General features: G+C 36.9%; 1 protein-coding gene across 3 annotated transcripts in view; it reads right to left on the bottom strand.

Annotated features, from left to right (window-relative positions):
• NEK7 (NIMA related kinase 7) overlaps positions 1–21971 on the bottom strand; it is a 156061-nt gene that overhangs the window by 85187 nt on the left and 48903 nt on the right. For all 3 annotated transcript variants that reach the window (XM_032319398.1, XM_032319395.1, XM_032319396.1), the window contains one exon: positions 14749–14833. In XM_032319398.1, coding sequence (XP_032175289.1) covers positions 14749–14805 — 57 coding nt within the window. In that variant the 5' untranslated portion in view covers positions 14806–14833. The remainder of the gene's footprint in view (positions 1–14748; positions 14834–21971) is intronic.

Raw genomic sequence — 21971 nt, 5'->3', positions numbered from 1 at the left:
TAGTGGTATTGTTATCAATGATCTAATATACAAGCCAGTATTAATTATAATATTTAACATCATTAATAAGGTTTTCATTTTTATTGCAAATTTATCCCTCAGTGGTGGTTTTCACATTACCAATTACGCAAGTTAATAACCTGCTTTATATTTTGTATTAATGTTACTGGATTTCTCCAAAATTTAAGAGTAACAAACTTCAAAATGCTCTTCAATTTTACTTAGCAATAAAATCCATGCTCTGATCTTGAAAACGGTATTACTTATCACCAATCTACTCAAACTAGAATAGCCTTTTAACAATATTTAAACAAGTCTGTCAAATATTATTTTCTAAAAACTTTCTATAAAGCTCACTGGAAACCAAAACAACAACACAAAAAAACACCACATGCGCCAGCAAAGTCTAATGATCCATGCTTTTTCCACATTTGAACAATTACCTCCCTAGAATTTCTTGAACTATTTCAAAGGTAACCAATTCCTAAAGATTAGTAGGTGTTAGAGATTTGCACCAGTTTGAACAATATGCCATTAATCATTACTACTGGCTTTTTACCAAAGGAGGGAATTCATTGTAGCAAAAGAAAATGAGTGACCATATATAACTAATTATCTAGCTAAACATGTATAAGACCCTAGTATTTGTATCATTTAATCATCATTAGTTATACTTCCTAGCATAATAATTATTGTATCAAAGTTATGTAACCAAAAATACTATCTTTGCCACCTTATCATGAGCAGAATAGATGATTAATGACCAAGATACTCCCATTTCCCCCACTCCGTCAATGAGCACCACCAGCTATACCTGGAAAAATTAAATATGGCAAGGAAAAGTCTCTTACTAAGAGAACAGAGATAGAGACAGGGAGAAGTAGAGGGAAGGGGTTTTCTGAAGTTTATTCATTTATGCCACAAGTATTAACAGGGGAGGAGATATAAACAAATGCATACGTAATACAAAAACAACAAAAAGAAAGTAAACATATACATAATAGTATCTAATACTTATTCCACATTCTTTAGTACTACACAGAGAAATATAATAGGATGACATACGGAAAATGAGAAGATGGTTATTTTAGATTGGGTAATTCAGGGATGACCTGAGGAGGTGACATTTACATTGTAATTAAAAGACCCCAAGGAGAGGAAACAGCAGAAAGAACAGCTGGAGAAAATGTCTCAAAAATGATGGTGTAAAAAGGACAGTGTGGCTGTCAAGGGGGACAATGGTAAGGAATGAGGCTCAAGAGGTAAGTAAGCACTGACAAAATCACATAGTGTTCTGATGGCTAGAGTAAGGAGTTTGAAGTTTACACAGGAAGCAACGTGCTCTGATCTACTATATCTTTTACAAAGGTAAGTCACAGTGCTGCGTGGAAAAGGAACTGGAGAGGAGGATGAGTAAAGCTAGAGTGGAAGCTGGGGGACTAGACATAGGTAACGGACTTGACCTGGGAAATATAGTGAGATATGACAACAGCTGGAATCAGGATATAATCTTGACATAGAGTCAAAGGAACAGCTGATGAATTGAATATAAGAAGTGAGGGGCAGAGAGAAATCAAGAATAAGTCATAGATTTTTGGCTTGAGCATGCAAACAAATCTTGATGCCATTTACTAGGATAAATACAGCAAAAGGAGAGGCAGTTTGGGCAGAACATAGGCAATAAAAATGTAATTTTTAGATTACATTTAGATTTAGTAAGATTATAACGTGATATACAAACAATCAGTGGGTAGAGAAATCTTTGGGCCAAATAATTAATGGCAAAAAGTTGTCACTATCATAGTCACGGTTGACGTGGTCATCACCACCATCAATTAATGAGTGCTATGTGCTAAGCACCACACTAAAAGCTCCCTATCAACTCTATGAAGTGAAAAATACTATTCTTTTCATTTATTGATAACTAAGTTTTACAGATATTAAATAACTTGCTCTCCATCACATAGCAAGAAAATGAGAGATCTCAGAATTCATCCTAGACAATCTGTTTTCAGAGTTCATGTTCTCAACCACCACACTACATAGCCAGTCCCTGTTTCCTTCTAGCAACTCTATAGATAAATGCTCCTATGTTCCACTGGGTACTATCCTTGGCCTTCTCTGCTCACTTCACTCATTCACTCTGGGCAATCTAATTCACTGTTCAATCTCACCCATTCATTGGTTCTGGAAGTTAGTGTTAATTGATTCCAGGTATCCCCCACACCCTCTATTGGACACCCTATCACTACTCTCCTAGAAACTCCTCCTCCATCTCTTTGTTCTGCCTTGATCTACCTCCCCTTGATCTATACTTAATGAGATCCAGTCAGGAAAGAAAAAGAAATGATGCATAATTAAATTTATTCTATATAAATGTGGCTGATAAAAGAGGTACTTATCAAAATTTCTAAATATAAGAAATATTTGCTTTATGAATACTTAATGAGAAAGCTGTCTGAAACATAATCACAGTCCCATGAAAAAGTCATAATATTCACATAATAATGATATAAAGGAAAATATAAAGATATCCTAAATGTACTGACAATTTTTTAAAATTCTGATTCCAGTGTACTTAACATACAATGTTGTATTCATTTCAGATGTAAAAAACAGTGATTCAACAATTCCATATATTAGTCAGTGCTCATCAAGGTAAGTTACTCTTAATCCCCCTTCATCTATTTCACCCATCCCCCCACACTCCTCTGCTCTGATAACTATCTGTTTTTGTTCTCTATAGTTATAGTCTGTTTCTTGTTTTGTCTTTTTTCCCCCTTTGTTTGTTTTGTTTCTTAAAAACCACATATGATTGAAATCATATGGTGTCTTTCTCTGACTTATTTCACTTAGCACTATACTTTCTAAATCCATCCATGTACTTGCAAACAGCAGGATTTCATCCTTTTTATGGCTGAATAATATTCCATTGTACATATATACTACCTCTTCTTGATTCATTCATACATCAGTGGGCACTCAGGTTGCTTCCACAATCTGGTTATTGTAAATAATGCCACAATAAACATAGGGGTGAATGACCCTTTAAATTAGTGTTTTTGCATCTTCTGGGTAAACCATATGATTACTGGACCATGGGGTAATTCTATTTTTAATTTTTTGAGGAACTTCCATACTGACTTCCATAGTAGCGACACCAGTTTGCTTTCCCACCGACAGCGCAAGAGGGTTCTTATTTCTCCACACTCTTGCCAACTCTTGTTGTTTCTTATGATTTTGATTTTCACCATTCTGAGATGTATGAGGTGATATCTCATTGTGGTTTTGATTCACATTTCCCTGATGATGAGTGATGTTGAGCATCTTTTCATGTGCCTATTAGTCATCTGTATGTCTTCTTTGGAGAAATGTCTCTTCATGTCTTCTGCCCATTTTTTAATTGAATTATTAGTTTTTTGGGGTCTTTTCATATCTTTCAGGTATGGGTGAGTTGTGTAAGTTCTTTATTTTCAATATAACTCTTTATCAGATGTGTCATTTGCAAATATCTGTCTCTATTCAAGCAGATTGTCTTTCGGTTTTGTTGGTTGTTTCCTTCACTGTGCAGCTTTTTATTTTGATGTGGTCCCAACAGTTTATTTTTGCTTTTGTTTCCCTTTCCTCAGAAGACATATCTAGAAAAATGTTGCTATATCTAATGTCACAGAAATTACTGCCTGGACTCTCTTCTAGGATTTGTAAAAGCTTCAGGCCTCATATTAAGGCCCTTAATCCATTTTTAGTTTATTTTTTGGTATGGTATAAGAAAGTGGTCCAGTTTCATTCTTTTCCATGTTGCTGTACAGTTTTCCCAACACCATCTGTTGAAGAGACAGTCTTTTTCCCATTGCATATTCTTACCTCCTTTGTCAAAGATTAGTCGATAAATTGGGAGGTTCTTTCTCTGGGTTTTCTATTCTTTTCCATTGATCTATGTGTCTATTTTTGTGCCAGTACCATACTGTTTTGATTATTATAGACTTGCAATGTAATTTGAAGTCTGGAATTGTGATACCTCCAGTTTTGTTCTTTTTCAAGATTCCTTTGGATATTCGAGGTCTTTTTTGATTCATACAAATTTTGGGATTATTTGTTCTACTTCTGTGAAAAATGCTGCTGGTGTTTTGATAGGGATGCATTAAATCTGTAGATGTAGTATAAACATTTTAACAATATTTGTTCTTCCGATCTATGAGCATCGAATGTCTTTCCATATCTTTGTGTTGTCTTCAATTTCTTTCAACAATGTTTAATAGTTTTCAGAGTACAGGTCTTTCACCTCTTTGGTTAAGATTATTCCTAGGTATCTTACTATTTTTGGTACAACTGTAAATAGTGTTGTTTCCTTAATTTCTCTCTCTGCTGCCTCGTTATTAGTGTATGAAATGCAACAAATTTCTGTATATAGATTTTGTATCCTGTGACCTCACTGAATTCATTTATCAGTTCTAATAGTTTTTTTGGTGGAGTCTTTAGGGTTTTCTACATGTGGTATCATGTCATCTGCAAACAGTCTAAGTTTTAGACTTCTTCCGTACCAATTTGGATGCCTTTACTTTCTTTCTCTTGTCTGATTGTTATGGTTATGACTTTCAGTACCACTCTGAATAAAAATAGTGCGAGTGGACATACTTGCCTTGTTCCTGACCTTAAGGGAAAGCTGTTTTTCACCAATGAGCATGATGCTTTCTCTGTATCTACTGAAATGATCACATGGTTTTTATCCTTTCTCTTATTGATGTGATGTATCACATTGATCTGCAAATATTGAACTTGCATCCCAGGAATAAATCCCACTTGATCGTGGTGAATGATTTTATTAATGTGTTGTTAAATTTGGTTTGCTAATATTTTGTTGAAGAATTCTGCATCTATGTTCATCAGAAATATTGGCCTGCAGCTCTCTTTTTTATTGTATCTTTATGTGGTTTTGAAATCAGGGTAAGGCTGGTCTCATAGAATGAATTTGGAAGTTTTCCTTTCTCTCTAATTTTCTGGAATAATTGGAGGAGAACAGGTATTAACTCTTCTTTAAATGTTTGGTAGAATTCACTGGTAAAGCTGTTTGGTCCTGGACTTTTGTTTGTTAGGAGTTTTTGATTACTAATTCAATTCCTTGCTGGTAATCGATCTGTTTAAATTTTCTATTTCTTCTTGTTAAGTTTTGGTAAGTTATACATTCTAGGAATTTACCCATTTCTTCTAGATTGTCCAGTTTGTTGGCATATTTTTCATAATATTCTCTAACAACCCTCTGTATTTCTGCGCTGTTTGTTGTTATTTATCTTCTTTTGTTCCTGATTTTGTTTGAGTCCTCTATCTTTTGCTTTCTTTTATTTATTTATTTATTTTTAAATGAGTCTGGCTAGAGGTTTATCAATTTTGTCGATCTTTTCAAAGAAACCGCTCCTGGTTTCACTGATGTGTTCTATTGTTCTTTACATTTTTGTATCATTTCTTTATTATTTCCTTCCTTCTGTTGGATTTGGGTTTTGTTTGTTCTTCTTTTCCTACCTCCATTAGGTATAAGGTTAGGTCTGTTTGAGATTTTTCTTGCTTCTTGAGGTAGACCTTTAGAGATTAATTTATTTAACAAACATTACTACATAGCCATTATCTACTATAACTGACATAAAATATGATCCACAAAAGTGAATACTGCACTGCTGACACAGTATATTATTTTTCTTAATTGAAGCACAATTGATGTACAATGTTATATTAGTTTCAGGTTTGTAACATATTAATTCAATAATTCTAAGGTTATTCAATGTTCATCACAATTAAGTATAGTCACCATCTGTCACCATACATTACTACAATATTATTGGCTATATTCCCTATTCTGTACTCTTCATCTCTGTGACTTACTTATTTTATATAACTAGAAATTTCTACCTCTTAGTCCCTTCACCTATTTTGTCCATCCCCTCACCTACTTCCCCTCTGGCAACCACCATTTTGTTCTTTGTTTTTAAGAGTTTGGTTTTTTTTTTTTTAGTTGTTTGTTCATATAAGTGAAATCATATGGGTTTTTTCTTCCTCTATTGGACTTATTTAATATAATATCCTATAAGTACATTCACATTGTCATCAATGGCAAGATCATACCATATCTTCTTTATCAATTCACCTATCAATGAACACTTGGGTTTTCATATCTTGGCTATTGTAAATAATGCTGCAATAAACATACAAATGCATATATCTTTTCAAAGTATAATCTTATTTAATGGAAGCATATAAGTATAAGGAATTAGCCAATAATTAGCCATTATTTTTTCTGAGAGTTATCTTTTTGTTGTCTCCAAATTATATACTTCCACAACTATAACATTTTTCCTAGTATCTCAATCATGAAATGTAGTTTATATAACATTATAATGAGCTTTTACGCTCACTATGTTCCATTAGTGACTAAATATCTTTGAATACCACTACCTTGCTACCTTAGACTTGCAGATGAAAAATAGCATAGTATAAGCAATATATGACTGAATCTGAGTCCAAAATAAGAAATGAGGGGCGCCTGGGTGGCTCAGTGGGTTAAGCCGCTGCCTTCGGCTCAGGTCATGATCTCGGGGTCCCGGGATCGAGTCCCGCATGGGGCTCTCTGCTCAGCAGGGAGCCTGCTTCCTCCTCTCTCTCTGCCTCTCTGCCTACTTGTGATCTCTGTCTGTCAAATAAATAAATAAAATCTTTAAAAAAAAAAAAAAAGAAGAAAAGAAATGACACAAAATGTAATTGGAGAAGTAAAAGGAGACAAAATGATGCAAGACCTTCTAAGTCATATAAGGAAATGCAGAATTCACCCTAAGAGCAATAAAAAAGCAGCGCTTTAGGGTCACCTGGGTGTTTCAGTTATTGAGCATCTGCCTTCAGGTCAAGTCGTGATCCCAGGGTCCTGGGATCGAGTCCCACGTCGGGCTCCCTGCTCTGGAGGAGGCCTGCTTCTCCCTCTCCCACTCCCCCTGCTTGTGTTCCCTCTCTGTCTCTCTGTTGGATAATAAAATCTTAAAAAAAAAAAAGGCAGCCCTTTAAGAAGCATGAGATAATGAAATGTACACTTTAAAAGGATAAGACATGCTACAATGTAAAGAATGAACTAGAAATGGTTAAATGAAAGGTAAAGAGCTGAGTTACATAAAGTTCCTGCAATAACCCAGGCAAAAGGTGACAATAATCTTAACTAGAGTAGTCAAGTCAGGATGTAGAGAATCAGAAGAATTGATAGCTTTTTAAGAAATAAAATGAAGAGAACATGGAAACCACCTAAACATAAGATATGAAATTCCCTTGTTTGTAGCTTGGTCAACCAGATAGATGGTGGTAATAATCACAAGCAAAAATGCAATCTTGGGCAAAATACAATGAATTTCATCTTGAAGACTAAGAACTTGAGGTACCTATAAAAATATTAAGGGTCATGGTGATTAAGATCGAACTGGCCAGGAAACATATGAGGAACTTTCTCTGCAAAAGTTAAAGAATCACTGGCTTGGAGTCAGACAACCCTGGGTCAAATCCCAGCTCTACCCCTAACTAGCTATGTTACCATGGGCAAATTAGTTAATTAGTCTGAGCCTCAGTCTCTTATTTGTAAAGTGTGAAAAATAATGCTTTGTATGTTATCTGTTAGAAATAAATGAGGCAATGTATTCAAAATGCTTAGCACAAGGTAGGTGTATTTTAAGAATTCAATAATCAGTAAGTGCCAATAGTAGCAGCCATACCACTGCCCCAGACAAAAGCAGGATGAAGGCAGTAAGACAGTGAGCCATGTGGTCAAGTTTTCAACTAATGTGAGGAGTGATGAGGAGGGTAGGAGATAACAGCTGTCAGAAAGGTGAAAATCCTTTAGATGGGAAGCAGAAGCCTCAGTAGAGCTCTTGCTTCCTCCTGATCCTTACGGTTTATGGCTATTAGAGAACAAGAAGACTCTACTTGAGACAGTTAAGGGGGAAAACCAGTGTCCTTGGGGGAAAGAGGTACATTCCAGTTAAAAACAAAGAAGTGGAAAAAAAAAAAAGTTCAGTAAGAAATGAGGGATGTAGGTAGTTACTTGTACAGTAAAAGAGAAAATCTGTAGATACTTGTATATTTTAATATTCATATTCAAAAAGGTGGTGCTTAGAGAATTGATCGATTTCACACCAAGTTTATATTCATTCAAAAATATTTACTGAATGTCTACTAAGTGCCTAGGTACTATTCTACGCACTAGGGATAAAGCTTCTACTCTAGCAGAACAATGACAATGAACAAAAAGAAAGAGTGCTAGGGTGATAAATTCCATGGAGAAAAAATATGGCAGCAAAGGCATACTGCGACGGAATGAAATTTCAATTTTCACTGAACGATCAAAGTATGTAATCTTTAAATATATACTTGAAGAAGATGAGTGAGCAAGCTGATGAGAAACTACTAGAAGGTTTTAAACAGACATCACTTGACTATAATGTTATATTTTATATTTAAATTTTGTATAATTTTATAATGTCTTCTGTGTTGAGAGTAAAGAGAGGCAAGGGTGGAAGTGGAGACCAAGTGGGAGGCTATCACAATAAGGTATGTGAAAAGTTAAAATAATTCTGACCAGAGTGTAAGAGAGTAAGAAGTATTCTGATTCTAAATATATCTTAAAGATAGAGCCTATGGAATCTATTAACAGATTAGAGATTAGATGACAGGGATGTGAGGAAGTCAGGAATGTCTCTAAAAATTTTAGCCTAGCGGGGCGCCTGGTTGGCTCAGCGGGTTAAAGCCTCTGCCTTCAGCTCAGGTCATGATCCCAGAGTCCTGGGATCGAGCCCCACATCGGGCTCTCTGCTCAGCGGGGAGCCTGCTTCTTCCTCTCTCTCTGCCTGTCTCTCTGCCTACTTGTGATCTCTCTCTGTCAAATAAATAAATAAAATCTTTAAAAAAAAAAATTTTAGCCTAGCAAATGAGAAAATGGACCTCTCACTAATTGTCATAGAAAAGACTGTAGCCGGGTACCTGGGTGGCTCAGTCGATTAAGCATCTGCCTTCGGCTCAGGTCATGATCCTAGGGTCTTGGGATTGAGTCCCATGTCCAGCTCCTTGATCAGCAAGGAGCCTGTTTCTCCCTATCCCTCAGCTCATGCTCTCTCTCAAATAAATAAAATCTTTTTTAAAAAGAGGGAAAGGGGCGCCTGGGTGGCTCAGTGGTTTAAGCCGCTGCCTTCGGCTCAGGTCATGATCTCAGGGTCCTGGGATCGGGTCCCGCATCGGGCTCTCTGCTCAGCAGGGGGCCTGCTTCCCCCTCTCTCTCTCTCTCTGCCTCCCTCTCCATCTACTTGTGATTTCTCTCTGTCAAATAAATAAATAAAATCTTTAAAAATAAAAAAAAATTAAAAAAAAAATAAAAAGAGGGAAAGAGCTTGAGAGAGAGAAAGAGAAGACTGTAGATAGAACAGTTTTAGGAGGAATATTTAGAGGTCCGTTTCAGGCATGTTAGGTTTGGGGCATGCAAAACTGATGTCAAGTATCCAAGTGGACACATGAGTTTGAAATTCAGGACACATTGGAATATAAATCTGCATTGGAATATAAATCTGAGAGTCACCAGCATACAGATCATATTCAGAATCCCAAATTGTTTAGAGGTCCAGGTGAGGAGAAATCAGCAAATGAGGGACCACTAAGACAAGAGAAAAACAAAGTTCTCGGAAACTAAGCAATGAACAGGCTTCCAAGAAGAAAGGATGATTGACGCTATCAAATGTAGCCGGTAAGTCAGGAAGACGAGGCCTGAGAACAGACAGCTGGACTGAACAACATGGAAGTACAATCCTGGCAAGAGCAGTTTCAGCGGCATTGTCAGGGAGAAAGCTGAATTGGAGTACATTTCAGGGAGTGAAAGGAGAAATGAGACAAAACTACAAATAAATCTTTCTAGGAATTTTGCAATAAAAGGCAGCAGAGAAATAGGTCAACAGCTGGAGAGAAGAAGGACTTCAAAAGCTGTTTTTTGAGTTTGTTTGGTTCGGTTTGTTGTTTGATGGAAGAAATAACAGCACAATAGTATGTGAAGGGACAGACTCAGTAGAGAAAGCTGAAATAAGCAGGAGATGGAGATGGGATCTGGGGCTCATGGGAGCGCTGGCCTTTGAGGACAGTTGGCTCAGTTCACCTGATAACAGAAAAAGCAGATCACAGGAGTATACAAGGTTCTGGGAGGAGGATATCCATGGCAGGAGTCTGTGGGAGATCTCTTCTGATTGTTTCAGGATTTTTTTTAAGTGAAGTAGGAAGCAAGGGCATTAGCTGAGAGTGGGCGTGGGGGAGAAAGTATTGGGAGCTGAGGAGGAAAAAGATGAAGTCGTCACTGAGGAAGTGGGGGAGCCGAGGCACTCAGGATATTGCTGCCGACATACATAATTAAGGGTTACTTGAGGTTCACGGTCATGACTTTAAACCATAGCAAGAGTCTTCTTTCCTCAAACCAGCTGCTGCTCATTCTCCTGTACCTTTATCAATAATGTTATTCAATGAACTAAACTGTTAAAAGGAGAACATTACATATAAAGACTCCCCAAAATAGAAGCTCTACTCAACGCTATATGAAAGGTGCCTTGGCAAAATCAATTTATCAAAAGAAGCTAAATGATCACCTTATTTCACAAAGAAAGTAATTCTCTAAGATGAGCTCAAGTCAGAGGAAGGTAATACAGTTCTCATGTCCAAAAATCCGATCCACTCAACAAAGTCTACTGAGGGCTGCGTCGCTCTGGCCCACAGTGCCCTGGATTACTAGCTTGATATGCTATGAGGTAAACCTCATCTCAACTCTTCACATTCCTTTCACAGAGATGCAAAAAGCACAAGTGGACTGTAGTTCGGGCTGCCATGAAGCTTTAAGGAATGGTCAGTCTACCCTACTGCCTGGACTAGAAAACAGCAAGACAAGATTTTCATACCTTCCAAGCTGTAAAACAAAGACTGTCTATTTTTCTACCTGTAAATGTGGGGTACTCTCCTTCCTTCAAAGGTAGCCAAAGTGTTACACTAGTTATCTACAAATTTACAAGTAATAATTATAATTTAAGCCCTGAAGATTATTACAATTAAAATTTATTCCCCTTCGGGGTGCCTGGGTGGCTCAGTGGGTTAAAGCCTCTGCCTTCGGCTCAGGTTATGATCCCAGGGTCTTGGGATCAAGCCCTGCATCGGGCTCTCTGCTCTTCGGGGAGCCTGCTTCCTCCTCTCTCTCTGCCTGCCTCTCTGACTACTTGTGATCTCTGTCTGTCAAATAAATGAATAAAATCTTAAAAAAAACTATTCCCCTTCTAATCACCTCCAGAAATCATTAGAACTGTACTGATTAATAATTGTTCCATATTTACATTTATGATAAAAATGTGAATGTACCATAGCACTCTTCAATCAATGCCCATAAATCAAAATTCTCACAAAATGTTAGTTGTAAACGTTCCTTGTTTAGTCTCATAGTTGAAAGCAAACATTTTACTACTTATCTGTCATTATATTGTACACAGTCATTTAAAAAAAAAAAATTAAGCCAAATCCATTATTCCACAAATAGGAGTTCTATAGCAGTAAGAATATATAGAATAAAATTTAGTCAAAATCCTTGCCATACCTTCTGGGCTTTCATGGAGGGAATCAAAGGAGGAAAGAAGGAAGGGGGGAAAAAATGGAAACTGAGAGAACAAATTTTCCCTAAGTTCAAGAGAATGGCAATAATAGAAAAACACATTCGAAAAAATAAATAAATCTCACAATCTAAAACTTCAAAAAAATGAAAAAAAAAAAAGAAAAACTCCTATACTAAAAAATAAGACCATATATTATGCATCTTGGGGTTAGAGCATTCATCTTGGAACAAGGAAAGGATAGATATGCCAAGAACACACATCACTCATCATTATAACAGGGTATCATTGGTATTTGACACTTAAAAAGCTGACTTCCCTTGATTTCTGTTTATGCCCACACTGATATTAGCATGACAAAAGTGAAAGAAGTCACTTGGCTAACCATATGTTGCCATATCACCCCCCGTTATTCAGGCCAATGGTGTGGAACAAGACAAAAGAAGGTTGTCAACCCCGGGCAGACGCTGTCCTTTCGCAGCCCTTTAAATAACACTACTGAGAGCAGTAACATCTTTCACAGACCTAATAAGCAATAACGCCTATAAGCTCTTGTCAGGTAATTTTTCCTTCACTATCTCACACTATCAGTGCAGAGAAGGGGGGAAAATCCTCCCTTCCTCCAGGTGCCACAGGCAGCTAGAACCTGGGATGACACTCGCCTGTTTCCAACAGGGAGAGAGGTCCACCCACACAGGAGCAGCAGCAGGACGCAAAAACTAAAGGGAACAGTGTGAAAAGAGATGCAGAACCGCATATATAATCTTGAAATGTATGCTGTGTGGCAGCCTTGTGTCTCATAGGAAAACAATTACTTTCATGTTTGCCTCCTACTGCCACTCCGACCTTTCCTGGTTGGTGACTCAGTAGGAGGCAAAAATGAAAGTGCTTTTTCCCCCCCTTTGAAACTAAAGGCTGTTCCAAACTGTGGATTTCAAAATCATTATACGAACCATCAAATTTTCAGAAGTGCTTCTTTTACTGTCTTCACTAGACACAGCATACTATGAAACAACAGTGTTTGTCTAGATGTGTAAAATGGGCACTAGGATGTGTTTACATCTTTTTGATAGTTAGAAGTTGCTTAGTACAATCTCGGTAATTTATGACTAGAACACAAAATACAGGCAGTAGATCTCACAAAACAACCATCTTGAAATTAAAATACTGGACACTGTAGGGGGCGCCTGGGTGGCGCAGTGGGTTAAGCCTCTGCCTTCGGCTCAGGTCAGGTTCCCAGGGTCCTGGAATAGAGCTCCACATCGGGCTCTCTGCTCAGCAGGAAGCCTGCTTCCTCCTCTCTCTCTGCCTGCCACACTGCCTACTTGTGATCTCCGTCTGTCAAATAAATAAACAAAATCTTAAAAAAAAAAAAAAAACGGACACTATATATTAATGATCTGGAATTTAATTCAAAACTTAAAAATAAAGAAATTAAAATATTGCCCTTACATTAAGCCGAAGGGTCTCTTTTCTGAATACAAAGAATGCAGGTGAGTATCACAAAGAAAAGCAATGTAAAATTCAATTAGGTAAAGGGCTAATTTAAACATCTTTATTTGAGCGAGTCCCTGGTTGGCTTCAATTACACATTCTTGTGGAGACCCTGCTCCATGTAAGGAAGTACAGTACCAAAGTAAGAGAAAGTCCTCTTCCTCAAAGAGAGTTTAACCTGGTAGAGACAAGAAAATGTCCACATAAAATAACACAAAGGTGTCAGAAATACCGTAAGACATACAAAGAATGTGTATCATCAGGTTTCCAAGAAAAAATATTACATTCAGAAAATCAGAAAAAACTTCACAATAGAAATGGTGTTTTAGGTAGTGCCTGAAAGATGCGCAGTTCAAAAGTTGGAGAGACAAATGAAGGTGCCAAGTGAACAAAATCACAGAGGCAGAAAAGGTGGTGGACATGTGGGCAGTATTTTCAGGACTGTGTTTTAGACACCAACCCTGGAAGAAGTCGACAGACACTTTAAAAAAAGTCTCACTGGGGTCCCACAGTCAAATAAAGGTAAAAAACACTACAGGCTATGTCCTCTTGGAAATTTAAAATGCACCTTAGAATAAGAAAGGCTCTGAGCAAGGATAGTCATAAAGTGACTCTCAGCCCAAGTCCCCCCAACCTATGACTACAGAACTCATTTGAAAGAACATCCATCAATTCTTCCAACAATTTCAGAATTACTATCTAAGCAAAACTGACATAAGATAAGCAGAGTAAACTTGAGACATATTACCGAATGCCTCATACACAAAACGGAGAAATATGGCTTTTATGAACGACAATAAAAATGAGGTTTTGATAAAAAAAAAAATGAGGTTTTGCCCCATATGGGGGTGTTTGTGACTGCAACCATATTATTACACCCTAAGCTTAATGGGAAGCTTTATGTCATGGGAAGTGTTCCTTTTACTTCATTTCATTTTACAAAAAAGCAAGCAACCACCTAACAGAAGAAACATACTCCACATCAGAGAACATGAGAAAAGTAGCAATAATGGAAGGCAGTTGTGGATGAGGCAGATCAGCCAGCCAAAGTGAAGACGGGACCAAATACACAGGCATCCCCACAAGGTGGGCACAGCCTCATGTGTGTTCTTTTTTCTGTAAGTCTAATATTAACTCTCAAAGCCTACAGGTCATTCGATTAAGTCAAAATCTAAAGCTGCCAGCTTTTTAATGTTTGTACATAAGAATTAAGTATTCTAAAACAATATTTAAAAATATACACAATTCTGGAACACCTGGGTGGCTCAGTGGGTTAAAGCCTCTGCCTTCGCCTCAGGTCATGATCCCAGGGTCCTGGAATCGAGCCCCGTGTTGGGCTCTCTGCTCCGCGGAAAGCCTGCTTCCTTTCCTCTCTCTCTCTGCCTGCCTCTCTGCCTATTTGTGATTTGTCTGTCAAATAAATAAAATATTTTTTTAAAAAAGAAAAGAAAAGAAATATACACAATTCTGACTAAAACTTGGAATTCATAATTAGCATTTTGGGGGCTATTTTATTTCTTAAAGGAACTTTTACACACACACACACACACACACACACACACACACACACACACACAAGCGCGCGTGCGCACCAGCCTTCATTAAAAGAAATTACCTGTGGTTGGAACTGGGGAACAGGTGGCCCTTGCATTCCTTGTGATTGCTCATCCATTGTCTGAAGCAACAGGAACTTTAGAACTCTGCAAAGATATAAAGTTGTAATTTAAATGACATAATCATTACCAAGTCATGTTGCTCATCATATGCCTAAGGCTTGCATTCAAATACTGGATTTACCTAATGTTTCAAAAAGCATCCATTAAGATATCCCATACTCTTATAACTGTCATTTGCTAAATCCAAGCTCTGTTTAGCTAAAACAAAAGGTATTCACCGTCTCAACTAAGTCCAGTTCTCCAAAGTAGTATCATGTGCTTAGAAAAATCCTGTTTTATGAGATGAAATTCTCTCTTCTCCATTAAACCTCACGCACCAGGCTTCCCTTCCCCATGCAATATGCAAAGATAATTACCATAAGCTTCCCATAAATGTGGCAAATGTTCTACAATTCTAAAATGCATCTCATCTTCATATTCTAAAAATGTTAGTACTTTCGTTATGTATGTCCAACCGTACTTCTTACCGTAATTTTTAGGTTTAAACTTAAAAGGCCAGTCCTCCTATGAGGGGGTTTCCTTTTTTATGCATACTTTGTAAAGTATGCATACACTCAGCCATAACTCAGTTAACATAAAATGAAGACTAATTCTATGTCACTAATTCTATGTTTATTACTAAATCTTTTTTTTTTAACATTTTATTTATTTATTTGACAGAGAGAGAGATCACAAGTAGGCAGAGAGGCAGGCAGAGAGAGAGGGGGAAGCAGACTCCCCGCCAGACCAGAGAGCCTGATGAGAGGCTCGATCCCAGGACCCTGAGATCATGACCTGAACAGAGGCTTAACCCGCTGAGCCACCCAGTGCCCCTCTACTACTAATTCTGTCACCTACTGCACCTAGTGTAGTTCAAGAACTGAACTACAAATAAGACACAGCTACTGCTCCACCCAACACTTTTTCTATACAACATCAATTATTTCTAGGTTCCTTATAAGTGTTATTTTATAACTAAAATATAATGTAAGGATTGAAAAACTAGGATCCATTTAAATGGGATTAACAGAGATATTAAAACACATCCTCACTTCACTATACTCTTTTAAAAAAAAGTTTAAAAATGACTATTTGGGGCGTCTGGGTGGCTCAGTGGGTTGGGCCTCTGCCTTCGGCTCAGGTCATGGCCTCCGGGTCCTGGGATCGAGTCGCGCATCGGGCTCTCTGCTCATCAGGGAGCCTGCTTCCCTCTCTCTCTCTCTGCCTGCCTTTCTGTCTACTTGTGATCTCTGTCAAATAAATAAAATCTTAAAAAAAAAATGACTATTTGTAAATATTTCCTTCCATTCTGTAACTTCTCTTTTTTAAAACCTTCCTAATGGCATCTTTCAATTAACTAATGAACAGAAATTCATAAATTTAATATGGTCTAATCAATCATTCCTTTATAATATCTGTGTGTACTATTTAAGAATTATTCCTATACTTCAATTTCTCATACATTATCTTCTAACATAAGCTTTATTGTTTTACCTTTCAAGTTTAGATCTATAATTGACCTGGAATTAAACTTTTGTATGATACAAGGTAAAGTCATTATTAGGCTTTTTTCTATATGGATATCCAATTGAGTTCAAATCATATATTGAAATGCTCAGCCCCCACAACACTACTACTACTATGTCATTCTTGCCATATATCAAATGACAACATATATTTACATAAACACACATGCAACCCCACACATACTGCAAACTTGCTGAACTCACTTATTAGTCCAGGTAGATTTGGGGGGGATTCTTGCCTTATTTTAATGATTAGAACTTCCAGTGCAATGAACCTAAGTAGAGAGTAGACATTCTTTTATTGCTCCTAGCAGGAAGAAAGTGTTGGAAAGGAAAAATTTTCAAGATTCTTCTAGCTGCTGTAAGAATCAAATTGGCATGAGACAGAGTAACAGGAGAAAAGTCTGATAAAATATATACCTCCTATATATATAGAAGCAACTCAGGAAAATAGAGCAACTCCCCCTAACAGTCAAAGCCATCAACTTAAATACCATCTTTAGCTAAAGACGAAAGATGTTGAGACTCAGTTATGGGAGGTTACCAGGAAAAGCACAATAAACAAGAGTAAGGTTGTTATGCAGATCAACTCATTGCCATCTCTATCAGTAATAGTTTCTAGAAATTGAGTCAAACCCTCTTCCCGGTACAGCATGGGAGACACCTTACTAATGGAGATTTTTCTTATAAATATAAATGTCTCATAAAAAAGGTAACTTATACTCAGTTTTCAGAACTTCTATGTTTGCAGCATCTTAAAAATAACCAGCTTGGGGCGCCTGGGTGGCTCAGTGGGTTAAGTCCCTGCCTTCAGCTCAGATCATAATCCCAGTGTCCTGGGATGGAACCCGCATTGGGTTCTCTGCTCTGCGGGGAGCCTGCTTCCCCCTCTCTCTGCCTGCTTCTCTGGCTACTTGCGATCTCTGTCAAATAAATAAATAAAATCTTTTAGAAAATAAGTAAATAACCAGCTTAAAATAATCAAAATGATAATTATTAAAAAGATATATTTTAAAAAAATATGCTCCCTTACAAAAGCATTTTTCATATGAATAAAAGATATACATTCTTCATAGATGTCTTAATTTATCAGGCTGAGATAGTGCCTTTCTATTCTTACTTTGCTAAGAGATTTTATAAAGAATAATGTTAAATTTTTGTCAAATGCTTTTTATGTATCTGAGATGATTATACAGGTTTTTTTTTTGTTAAAATGTTCAAGTATGGTGATTCATTTTTGATGTTAAGCTGGTATTCACTTCTGGGATGAACATCATTTAGTCATGACATATAAGCATATTTTCTATTTCTGGACTGGATTTTATAGAGTGTTCGATCCAAGGAGAGGAGGAGAGGGAAGGAGAAAGAGAACTCTAATAATGAATTAGAGAATCTTTTACTGTGAAATATAAACCATTAAAATCAGCATTTCACATCTAGTGTCCCATAGGTACTTTCAAAAACATTCATGAAAAAAAGGGCTTCCAGGTCAAAGACCTCTGTGAAATACTATTTGCTATGTATATTGTTTTTAGAACATCATAATAAATGCCAGCACACTAAAGGATCCAAGCGAGCCTGAAACTGATAAATAACAAATTCACTGAAAATCTCATTTATATTTAACTTATTTAATCATAAAATGTTTTTTTTGTGTAATATTTTCTAATATCCCACAGCTTGACTAATACCTAGAATACACCTAAGAAGTTTGTGCTAGTTTATAATAAAGTGGGTTTTATCATACTATTGAATGACAATGTGTAAGTCAATAAAATTATGAAGGAAGCCAAAGTAAAAAACAAAACAAAACAAAACAAAAAAACACCAAACCAATAAACTCAAAGAAACCATATGAGTAATTTAACTTAACATCTGCATAACAGGGAACTCACTTCTACTGTATTTCTGACAAATGTCAAAAGGCCTTTGCTTGGAAAATTAACGTCTGTACGAAGTCCTCATATTTCACGTAAGCTTAATAAGTACGATGAATAAAAAGCAACAGCGTTTTCTTCGCATAGTATCTAACATGATTCCATGTGTCACTAGATTCTCATGCTATTACAAAATAAGAATATGTCAATGATTATATATTGATTTCATACCACTATCATATTTTCAAAGGTTAAAAATATTCATATTTTATCTTTCTGCTAATCTCCTAAATAAAATAAAAACACATCTTAAGATATAAAATACGTTAATTATGTATTCAGTCTTCTAGATTATAAATTCCATGTTGCAGGGACCTATATGTGCCATCCATAGCTGTGTCCCCAGGGCTTAGGTCAATGTTTGGCAGAAAATAGATGCTAAATCAACATTTATTTAATTAACGGATGCATGCATGTCTGCCATAAAAAGATCAAATAATTCTTGTTACAGTTTAAGTCTAAAGTGAATGATGAGAAAAATCATGATCACATTCAACAAATCTGGCAAACTTCAATCAAAAAAGGGTGCCCAAAGAAGGTGTTGCCTAAATTGGGTTTTAAATAATGAAGAGGAAAAGTTAACAAAGTTTAACTAAAAAGAAGTTTAGATGAGCCAAGGAAGAGAGGAATTCTGGGAAGAACAAAAAACACATCAAAATCCTCAAAAGCAGAGCACAACACCTTCTAAGTAGCTTCAAATATAAGTTGGCAGGTAGTAGGAGATAGGGGGTGGAGATAGTAGTGGGTTACTTTAACAACACAGAGAGGTGTCAGTTCATGAAAAAAATTATGGTATTTACTTTATTCAGTTGGTACCAGAGAGTTAATGTTGAGTTTCAAGCAGCTAAGAGAGAGGATTTCACTATTTGGGAAAGCAGTCTTTCTTGCCATGTGAACAGAGTAGAGGAATTCACAACCATAAACAAGATCAGTTAAGAAGCTATGACAACAGTCAAGGGATGAAAAAGCCCCTCATCAAGATCTTCTTTTTTTTTTTTTTTTTTAAGATTTTATTTATTTGGGAAAAAAAAAGAGAATGAGCGGTGGGGAGGGGCAGAGGGGAGAGAGAGAGAGAAGCAGACTCCCTCCTGAGCAGGAAGCCTGACATGGGACTTGATCCCAGAGATCATGACCTGATCTGAAGGTAGATGCTTGATGGACTGAGCCACCCAGCTGCCCCTGTGGTCCTCTTGACCTCACCCTGCTTTCAACACAACTATCTCACTTTCCCAAAATGTTCTGTGATCTCTTATTGTTCTCACTTTTCTCCCACACTAGACCTATTCTTAGTTCCTTTTTCTATCTAACATTTATATTGGAGTGCTCTAAGACCTAAATCTTTTTTAAGGGGCACCTGGGTGGCTCAGTCAGTTGAGCATCTGACTCTTGGTTTCAGCTCAGCTCATGCTCTCATGGGACAGTGTACTGAGTGAGCCCCGCCTCACACTCTGTGCTCAGTGCAAAGTCTGCTTGAAGATTCTCTCCCTCTACTGCTCCCCCAACTCATGTGTGCATGCACTCGCCACCCCTCCTAAAATAATTAATCTACAAAAAATCTTTTTTATAAATACCTGTTATCTCTGCTGAAGTCATACCATCTAGTCCCATGACTTTGAATATGGTCTCTATAGAATTACTCTGAAATCTCTACCTCTACCACAGGTGTATGGTCTAAGCTCTGGGCTATCAACACCAATATCCAACTGTTTGTCTGATACCGCCTTGAATTGAGGATTCCATCTCCCATCCTTCCAAAAAAATAAAATAAAATAATGCTTTTCCTTTAATATTTTTTCTCTTTATATGTATCATCATCTATTCAGCTGGTCTGGCCCCCAAATTCTCAAGCTTCTGGGGGGGGCCTCTGGACCTCTTTATCTGAGGACCCCGAAGATCTTTTGTTCATGTGGGTCATGTCTCTATCAGTATCTTGCATAATTGAAATTAAAACTGAAAAATGATTAAAATACATACTAATTCATTTACAAATAACAGCAATAACACTATTACACATGTTTATGCATATTTTTATGAAAAATAGCTACATTTAAAAAAAATCAGAAGAGGCACTATCTTATATTTTGCAAGTTTCTTTAATGTCTGTCTTCAGAGATGCAGCTTCTACATCAATCTGTTCAAATATGTTGTTTTGGCAGAAATATATTTTTAAAAATCTGGTCTTATACAAATGTATAGCTGGAAAACAGAAGAGTATTTTGATAACCAATATGGATATCACTGTGGATAGTCTCCTTTGATAATACACCAAACTTGACAGGTGGCAAATTCTTAAAGGTTAACTGCCATGTAGATGCTCAAATCAATGAACTTTTATACTCTGTTATGTTAAAATCCAATGGTCTCTCTTGCCCTTTGAATAGACCTTTTACTCATGCTTGATTTTGTAACACCACACATTGGTCATCTGGAAAATTTTAGTTCACTGGGTTACTCAGATCATCTAAATGTTGACCATTTCATTATACAAATAAAAAAAAAATTTCCTTACTATTACAATTAATCTCATCAGAAAAGTCTTTATATACCAGGAAAATGTCAAGGTCATAGTGATGCATATAACTTCTCCAAAATTCCAATTTTTCTTTCGAAAGTTCGAATCTTGTCATTAGTGACGAATAGTGTCAGTTATCTTTCTTTAAATGACTGGCACTTAATTTTCAAGAAAATATCTACAGGGAGCACCTGGGTGGCTCAGTGGGTTAAAGCCTCTGCCTTTAGCTCAGGTCACGATCTCAGAGTCCTGGGATCAAGCCCTGCATCAGGCTCTCTGCTCAGCAGGTAGCTTGCTTCCCCCTCTCTCTCTGCCTGCCTCTCTGCCTACTTGTGATCTCTGTCTGTCAAATAAATAAATAAAATCTTAAAAATCTCTAAAAAGCACCCAAGTCTGAAGAACCAAAGTTTGTCTTTCAGTCATTCTTTCAAGTAAAAACAGTGCTCTGTGGAAATAGCAGCTCTTGGCTTGCTCTTCAAACAACTGCACAAATGCTTCCCCTTGATACAACTTTGATTTGGTGCAGTAGTACTAAATTAAGTATACTTCCCACTTCATCACACATATTAAAAGACATGTACTCAAAGGTTAAGATCTGATTAAAAAAAAATAATACTCTGTGCTTCAACAAAGACATCTAAAAATGAAAGTCACTTTTTTATTAAAATTCAGAACATTTAAACAACACAAAGACTAGTACAGTCTAGAGTGTACACTGACTCAAGCTAAGACATCAATGGCTTAAAAATAATGTCTTAGGGGCGCCTGGGTGGCTCAGTGGGTTAAGCCTCTGCCTTCAGCTCAGGTCCTGGGATTGAGCCCTACATCGGGCTCTCTGCTCAGTGGGGAGTCTGCTTCCCCCTCTCTCTCTGCCTGCTGCTCCCTGTACTTGTGATCTTCTCTCTGTCAAATAAATAAATAACAAATTTTTTAAAAAAATAATGTCTTAGTATTACAAAAATTGTCTGATCTTGCTGACCACTTGAAACAGACTCAAGGGTCCTACCCAACCTTCCACCTCCACCATCCCCAGAAGTCTGCAGATCACACTTTCAGGAAAAGGTGGTCTAATCAAAAACCCAAAATTCATTCTTTATTCTTTTTTCCCCCTTCACTTCCCAGTTCCCCGTATCTAACACATCAGTAAATGCCATTTGTTCTATTTCCAAAATATATCTTAGATTTGTCCACGGTCTTCTATCACCACA

Source organism: Mustela erminea, chromosome 17 (genome assembly GCF_009829155.1).
Source record: "Mustela erminea isolate mMusErm1 chromosome 17, mMusErm1.Pri, whole genome shotgun sequence".
NCBI classification, from domain to species: domain Eukaryota; kingdom Metazoa; phylum Chordata; class Mammalia; order Carnivora; family Mustelidae; genus Mustela; species Mustela erminea.
Note: the sequence above shows the minus strand (reverse complement) of the source record. Positions and strands in the feature narration are given on the sequence as shown.